This window comes from Cariama cristata, unplaced genomic scaffold, assembly GCF_000690535.1.
Source record: "Cariama cristata isolate BGI_N322 unplaced genomic scaffold, ASM69053v1 scaffold1685, whole genome shotgun sequence".
Lineage (NCBI taxonomy): Eukaryota > Metazoa > Chordata > Aves > Cariamiformes > Cariamidae > Cariama > Cariama cristata.
The window spans coordinates 201057-209982 of record NW_009619078.1 but is presented as its reverse complement, the minus strand read 5'-3'; the positions used below and the strand labels follow the sequence as shown (position 1 = coordinate 209982).

At 38.9% G+C, this 8926-nt stretch overlaps 1 protein-coding gene across 1 annotated transcript; it reads left to right on the top strand.

Moving 5' to 3' along the window:
- The first annotated feature begins 1412 nt into the window (after window positions 1–1412).
- LOC104162383 (patched domain-containing protein 4) lies at window positions 1413–3098 on the top strand. Its single transcript, XM_009701097.1, has one exon. It carries the CDS (start codon window positions 1413–1415, stop codon window positions 3096–3098), a length of 1686 nt encoding a protein of 561 aa, XP_009699399.1.
- Window positions 3099–8926: the final 5828 nt, after the last annotated feature.

Below are 8926 nucleotides of genomic sequence, written 5' to 3'. Positions count from 1 at the left end.
AAGAAAATTATCTTTGTGCATGGTTTGTTGCATGCAATTCTTATACCGCAGAGATTGAAGGCACACAAACAGAATCAGGAGTATCTGCAATCTGCTTCTATTTCTTTCCCTGCTCAGTAGTGTGTTTCCTTACATTGTCCAGAAATTTATTAGGGCTTGATCCAAAGTGCAGAGACTTTTCCACTTTTTCATCCAAATCTAAATATATGTCGTTTTAATTTTTGACCAAAATTTTTATTTGAAAGTCAAATCCTTCTTGCTGTGTTTTTTAATGTCAGTTTTTATATTTTCCTCCAAATTGAAATTCTTTAATGGAAAACAAAAGAATACGGTGTTGTGTGTGTGTGTATATATACATACATATTCAACATATAAATTATATGAATATGTATACGTAATGAATAAATTTTACTGGTTAAACCTTTTCCGGTAAGATTAATTTCAACTTTACCATTCTGTTGCAATGTTTAATAGCTGTAGACTTCCTAGACTGTGACTGTGATGAGTAAAATGAACGTAAGTCTGTATTAAGCTTTAATTTATTGAAAAATCATACCCTAAAATACTTCTTAGGATGGAATACAAAGTAAGAACCTGTCCTGGAGCACAGGTTCTGACTGTTTTAGGAATGTCCTCTTGCATGAGCTAAGGGAATGTCTTCTCATCAGGAGGAGCTCTGGATAGCTGAGAATGAGAGAGAGAATGAGACATAATCATGAAAAAAAATCACATGCATTTTCTAGACAATTAATGTGGAGCAATGATTTAGCCAGTACTGTACTCTCCATCATTACCACCAGCAAGTCAACTTTCACATAGTGTGGAAACTTGTGTGCTATCACTGAGAAGTTCCAGTTTCACTCAGTAGGTAGAGAACCATCATACAAATTATTCTGGTTATTTGTACTTAATGGCAGGATATTTTTTCCTTTATCCAGGATGAAGAACCACGGTGTCCCTTTCTTGGTCATACCTACTCATTTCTCAAATAATGCCTTTAATTTATACTTTCTGGAAGAAAATATTGTTACTTGCATTCGTAAGTGTTTCAAATTGAATCCCTTAAAACTTGAAAGATGTAGTAGGATACCGCAAGGAATTTCAAAGAACCCCAGACTTGAACTAAAATTCATGTTGTCCTTTGTCATGCATATGCAGTCCATTTGGGAACGAATTCAATGTCCATTAAAATCAATGAGTGTCTTTTAAAGGGTATTTCATCATTTCATTTCTGAGCATGGCAAGTCTCAGAATATAAGGCTGTTAATTTAAGCAACTGTGTATGCATTCTGGTACCCAGATTCAGACAGACATTTTACAATTTTCCATTTGATTAACTGATGAAAAAAGTCATAAATAAAGTTAGTTTACAAAATTTTTTGACTGCTGGAAGACTGAAAACCTGGAGGATAATGGGACCTCCTTCATATATGCACATGTATATACTGTGTTTTCTCATTTCAGGTCATGGAACCAAAGGAGTGTTTGAGCTTCTTTCCGGATGGCGTCGAACCAGAGAGAATCTGCCGTTCAAGGACAGAGTAGCAGATGCCTACTCAGATGTCATGGTCTCCTACACAATGACAAGCTCCTTGTATTTCATAGCCTTCGGCATGGGTGCAAGCCCTTTCACCAACATTGAAGCTGTAAAAGTCTTTTGCCAGAACATGTGTGTCTCCATCCTATTGAACTACTTCTATATCTTCTCTTTCTTTGGTTCCTGCCTGGTCTTTGCTGGTCAGCTGGAGCAGAACCGTTATCACAGCATCTTCTGCTGCAAAATCCCTTCAGCAGAATATCTGGACCGGAAACCTGTGTGGTTCCAGACCATGATGAATGATGGCCATCAGCATACTTCTCATCATGAGACCAACCCATACCAGCATCACTTTATCCAGCATTTCCTCCGAGAGCATTACAATGAGTGGATTACCAACATCTATGTCAAGCCATTTGTGGTGATACTGTATCTCATCTATGCCTCTTTCTCCTTTATGGGGTGCTTACAGATTAATGATGGAGCCAACATTATCAACCTTCTTGCCAGTGAGTCTCCCAGCGTCTCCTATGCCCTCATACAACAAAAGTATTTCAGCAACTATAGCCCAGTGATAGGTTTCTACATCTATGAACCTCTGGAGTACTGGAATGGCACTGTGCAAGAAGATCTGAAAACACTAAGCCAAGGATTCAATACAGTGTCCTGGATTGAACAGTATTACCAGTACCTTCGAGTGGGTAACATCAGTGCAACCAACAAAAGTGACTTTATCAGCATCCTCCAGAGCTCCTTTTTAAAAAAACCGGAATTTCAGCACTTCAAAAATGACATCATTTTCTCCAAAGCTGGAGATGAGAACAACATAATTGCTTCTCGTTTGTACCTGGTGGCCAGGACTAGTGAAAACACACAGAGGGAGGCGGTAGAATTGTTGGAGAAACTGAGGCCACTCTCTCTGATACAGAGCATCAAATTCATTGTGTTCAATCCTACTTTTGTTTTCATGGACCACTATGGTTTATCAGTAACTATGCCTGTCCTGATTTCTGGTTTTGGCATCCTGCTGGTGTTAATACTGACCTTTTTCCTGGTTATCCATCCTCTGGGAAATTTCTGGTTAATTCTCAGTGTCACCTCAATAGAGCTGGGTGTCCTTGGCTTGATGACCTTATGGAATGTAGACATGGATTGCATTTCTATACTGTGCCTTATCTACACTTTGAATTTTGCCATAGATCACTGTGCACCCCTGCTTTATACATTTGTACTAGCTACTGAGCATACCCGAACTCAGTGTATAAAGAACTCTCTCCAAGAGCATGGGACAGCCATTTTGCAGAACGTTTCTTCTTTTCTTATTGGGTTGGTCCCCCTTCTCTTTGTGCCTTCAAACTTGACCTTCACACTGTTCAAATGCTTGCTGCTTGCCGGCAGTTGCACACTTCTGCACTGTTTTGTTATTTTGCCTGTCTTTCTAACCTTTTTCCCACCTTCCAAAAAGCACCACAAGAAAAAGAAACGAGCCAAAAGGAAGGAGCGAGAAGAGATTGAATGCATAGAGATTCAGGAGAATCCTGATCATGTTACAGCAGTCTGAAAGGCTTAGAAAAAATAATAGCATATTCTCTTTTTTAAAAAGCGTTGCACAGAGATGCAGGGAAAATAGAGCAAAGATCTCAGCTGCTTGTGCTGGCCAGGTCTGACAAGGCAAAGGAAGATCAAGAAGGGGTATTCATGACACATCAAGGTGCAAACTCTTTTTAACAAAAATGATGAAAGTAAAAATAATCTCAAATGTTTCCTTTGTATCCTCATTCTCCACCAGGGAAGAGTCTATTGGCCATGAAGTGTTCCTAAATCTCAAACTGTAGCTCTAATGGGAATTGCTTGATCTGTTGTATGTAGGACTGAGGCAAAGGTGAAAAAAAGAGTTACCATAAAGTAAACAGTAGGGGACAAAGCAGATTTGTTTGATGAAAATGTCCATGGAAAAGAAAAAAACAACAACATTTCAAATGAGAAAAGGGAACAAGACCAAGAGAGATAAAAAAATGCCATGGTATTTTTTTCTTATTTTCTTGAGCAAGTTGGTTAAGATGAAACCTATGCACTTGGGAAGTAGATGTTTAAAACAATCTAAGCCAAAGTACTTCCCAATTCTAGTATACCATGTGTACCTGTAACACCACAATTAGAGTGTTATTGTGAATATGGATGGTAAAGCTATACTGCTAAAAGATAGAGGTACTTTTTGTGAAGGACAAGAAATAATCATAGCCATTTGGAAATTTATCATTTAGTTTCTTTAAATGTAACACATGATCTTTATCCCAAGAGGTCACAGCTGGTAGTTAATACCATACACACATTTTGGTATTTCTGAATTGTGAAATTCCCCTTGAATTAACGGATCTCACGAAACTAACCCAGGCCATTACCACTGCAGCAATATTTGCTGTTCCTGCAGTGTAACATTTTTGAATTCTAATTTCTCAGTGTTGACATCAAATACTGAATATTAATCAAGCAGGTGCTTTAAATGTAATGATGGATTGCATATCACAGGCATAATGTGATCGTGTAACAGCTGAGTCAGCTCTGGAGCACCTGCACAATATTATCATTTTATATTTGGTCCAAAGGACGAAGACATATGTTTGCTGGTCCCTGCAATATGCTGCAGGAAGTGGGATCTTCCCCTTCTTTAAGCAAAACATCAATCAAATACCTACCACACACACACAAAAGACCTTGCTAATGTTTGTATGGGGCTGAATCAACCCCTAGTTGTAAAAAGACAGATTGGTCCCCTGTGGGAAGGGAAGGGGAGGGCGAAATGTCTTTATTATTATTATCATTCTTAAATATTTGAGTGTTGATGGCCTGCAACATAAAGCTTTGTTATGGCAGTTGAAATTTCACAGGAGAGTGCAGTAAATCCACAGTTACTATGTGGCACTGGAAATCGTACTGTAAAGAACTATGAATGACTTTCTCTGCTTTGTAAACTATACAGCTTAGTAGCCCAAGAGAAGGAATGAAAACAGATCTAGCCATTTTAGTTTGCCCTTGGCCCAGTTCTGCACTGGATCTTGCCATGTTCATCTTCTCTTTCAGTATTTTAAAAGGGCTTGCTTTCTACTCTCCAGAATATGATATAGCATCACCTACATGAGCAATGTCTTCCTGAATATATAGTATCCATGAGGACACTATGTAAAGATATCACTATATGGAGTGTTTATGTCTACTTTGTGTTACTTGTGGGTACATTTAAAAGGTGTCTGGAAGCTGTTTGCCTTCCAAAATGTGTATACATGTCTATTTGTGGCTGGTTAACTCAGTCTCAAACCTGCAGAGTTTGCTGATGAGGGTGTGTACATATGTTTTACTAAAAAAACTCTCTGCAAGAAGTTGATTCTCTGTTATGTGACATGTCTCACCTCTTCCTGCCGTTTCATGGTTGGGGAGAGCCAAAGAAAATTCACCTGCAGCACAAAAAGCCATTTGAATGCCTGTTCTAATGTTCGTTAGCTGCTTCTGTTTCCAATGATGCAGTTTCGCCTCCTCTATACTTTCTGTACTTTGACATTACCATTTGCCAAAAAAGACCTCTGTGTTTTAAGAGTGGTCAAAGCTCTTGATTGTTCAAGGAGTCTTTTGTGTGCAACAGATTTTCGAGAAAGATAAACTTTCTAGATAGACAAAGCTTCCAAAGTTTGAATCCAGATCTAAATTTCAGGTGTAGTTAGATCAAGGTTACTGGTTTGACCCAAGTAGTCAAGGGCCAGCTGCAAAACTGAGATCTGAATAGTTTAATAAGGTTTAGATGCAGGGGATGTTTTAATGTTGGGTTATGGTTCAGATGCATCTGTAGTTGGGAAGTATTTACTGACCTAGATTTGCATCTTGAAGGCATTGTGCAATATCCATCCTTTTCAAAACTGTTGGTTATGAATGTCAAGCTTCCCATACCTCTTCTTACATTTCCTCCGCTGCCCATACAAAATTTGGATTGTTGCAGCACAACCAGTAGGCTTGGGTATCACTTCTGGAGGTGTGACAGGGGAAGTTGCTGTTCTTCTATGGTACTGCCCAGATGTATCCCAGGGAGCTCTGTCATGCATTGAAGAAAGTAGCATTTTCCAAAGCCATCAAAGCCAGGATTCGTCTCATCTAACTTTGGATGTTGACAATGTAGATATTTATATCTGAGCTTCCTTTAAGGCTGTAGAAAAGGGACAGACACTTCTGACCCATTTTACAGTTGTGCATCAGGAGTAAATGAATCACACCTTAAAAAAAATGCGTATTTCTGTCCATTAGTGATAAAGGAAGCTCACGATGTTAAGTTCAGACACAGACATCGGGACTGCAGATTCGTCTAGATTTGGTAAGATTAACCTTACTTAAAATGACCAAATATCAAGTGAAACAGAAAAGAGAAAAAAAAAAACTTAAAAACTTGCCTCCCAAGCATCTATTTTAGGGATAAATCCCAGGAGTAAGTCAGCTTAAATTTATGTTTGGCTTATGGGGCTTTTACGCAGAATGGATTGTTTTAAAACTGCCATTAGAATTCCCCTAGCAGAGAATGGTGAGCTAGGAAATCAGAAGATGTCAATATTGAAGGTGGGCTCACACAAATGAGCTAGAGTTTGATGAGATGTCAAACCAGCTTCTCTCTCAATATTGTGCATGCGCAGTAGCACTTGTATATATCAGACACAAGATCTATAGATTACAGTCTGGGACTAGAAGTTTTTTATTTGTACATAGAATCATAGAATCATAGAATCGTTATGGTTGGAAGAGACCTCAAAGATCACCAAGTCCAACCGTATAACCGATGCCATCATGCCCACTAAACCATGCCTTGAAGCACCACATCTAAACATTTTTTGAACACTTCCAGGGATGGTGAGGCCACCACTTCCCTGGGGAGCCCATTCATCAGTGCAGGAGTGGAGCTGAAAACAAACCAGATCTTCCACGGATCTCATTTTATTACTTTATTTATCAACCATTTTCCAGATCCACCAAGAAAGGTCATTGCAGCTGTTACTCCTGCAGATACGTCAGTCTCTGTGGAACAAGGAAAACTTTCACTTCAAGCTAAAAAAAGATTTTTTTCTTCTATAGTTCGGTTCACACTGGAATCATTTGAGGATGGAGAGTCTATATTTTTTTTAATTCCTTCTGCTTTTTTTGCTTATTTTGCTTTCGTTCCTTTTCAATAAATTCTACGCTTTTCTGTAGCACCTGTTCAGCTCAACCGGAGCTACATAAGCACCTGTGAAGAAAGGACATAGCCCATGCAAAGCAATTTGACACTCTGATACATGTTGAATATTGGATCTTCATCATACACTTTTTTCCCAGTTACCATAAGTCCTCTGGGATATTGCACATATTCCTTTAATGTCTGGTTTTATATATGGTCTACATGAGTTGCCAAGAACCCTGCGTGCATTTCCTACTTGGTTTGGTTTCATCCCCTCAAAGTATATTGGTTTGAATTCATTGCTGAGATAACTCTGTTGAAGTCAACAGATTTATTGCCATGATATGTCTGTCTTTGCATGCTTTCTATATGGTAAGAAGTGAAATCATGACAAATGAACCTCTTACATTGTTGATATGCTCGTTGAACAATATATCTGTCTATACTCTATAGCCATTGTTGCATGCTGCATTCAGGAGGCTGCAGTGAAGGTTTTTTGGTTTTTTTTGTAATTTTTTCTTTATACTTTCCCATGCAGGCTATTTTAACTTTCATTAATATATTTCTCTGCCTTTTTTATTAGAGTTAAGTCTTCATCTCTGTAGTCCAGTACTTGACGTTTTATAAGTTTATTGCCTAACAAGGCAACATACTTTTTATGGCCAAGATAGGTATAAATGCATGGTACCTTGCATGTATAATTTAAAGAGGTTACCTTCAGGGTTATCATTCTCAACTTTTTGCTTCAAACAATTCCTGTTTAGGATGTAACCTGCCAAATGTTAATATCTATTGAAATTCACTTGAATAACTCTAGTTTTGAAATTTTCTCCAGTGGGAAGGAAAAGAACCAGGGGGGAAGGAAGAAATATGAAGTAAAGTAGTTGTGTAATCAGTGTTCTTTTTTCTCAAAAGGCTTTCACTGTTCTACTCTTAATTAAGTCACACTGAGTAGTGACTCTAGCATAATTAAGATTTATTTCAATGGAGTTATTCCATATTTCACTATGACAAGAGCTTGGCTTATTGTCTTTATGTAAGTACCATGCTAAGTCTCTTTGATTAATTTTTCTGTAATTATAAATTTTAGTAAGTTCTTTTCCATTGCAACACTAGGTTTTTGAGTACCTGAAGCCCTCATTTGATGTCCTAGGAAACACGAAAGGAAGTAAAGTTAGGCAGCTAGTGAGCAAGAGACATGTTGTAGTGTTAGGGAAAATGGATACTTCACAAAGAGGCAGTATATCCTCCAGCAAGGCTTTAAATAAAGAATTATGTTAAGGCTATCATCTCAGAAAATTAAGGTGAAGCGGAAACCAAGTGAAACGTTGTTTGGAGGGTAGTGTAATCAAATTATAGCCAGTCAAAATTGGTTCTTCTTCCATACCATCTTATACAAGCAAGAAGTCATTTGAACAGGGAAGGAAACTGAATACAGAAAGAAGGTCATCCATCACCTAAAATGCTTCTTTTCACTGCAGTCTTGCATAAAGTGATATCACAGACCAAGTGAGTGCAGATTCTCCCACCTCAGCACTGGCCTCTTCATGACCTGTTTTCCATGTACAGCAAGGAAGGGGTACCACCTTGGGTTTCATACACCTTTGGGGAGGAGATTCAGAACTGCTTTCCTCACCTGGCGAAGCTGTGAATGAGAGCTGAAAGATGCACACCACCCTGCAAGCACTGGTGTTGCACGTCCCCATTGTTTGGTCTCTGCCTTCTTATGAGCAGCAGTACCACAATCTCCCGGAGATACACACTGAGTGCTGGCGTTCATAATTTCCCCAGAGGTAATCTGGAATTTGTAATCACAGCAGCTCACAGGCATACACTTCTGACCAAGAGGGCTTTAGGGGCTTTTTTTAGAGGTGTTCTTTGGAAGAGTCCCATTTCTCACTACAGATTCCCACACATCACCTCACCTGCCAGGCATTAGAGAGGTGCAACTGCAACATTCAGTCAGGTGGAAGAAAGTTTTCTAGAAGCTTTTCCTTTTAATCCTCAAGGTCTTCTTTTCCCCAACGGTTTCTACCCCCTTCATGGCTTAAAAGCAAAGGATCCAACTTGAAACTTGGATGCTCATCCTACCAGTAGTGGTGCAAAATGCCATCAGTTAACCACAAAGTTGAGGTGGGTTGTGGGTTTTTAGGCCCTACACAGGGATCTGGCCTTCTTGCCTAGATAGGCAATCAAAATCC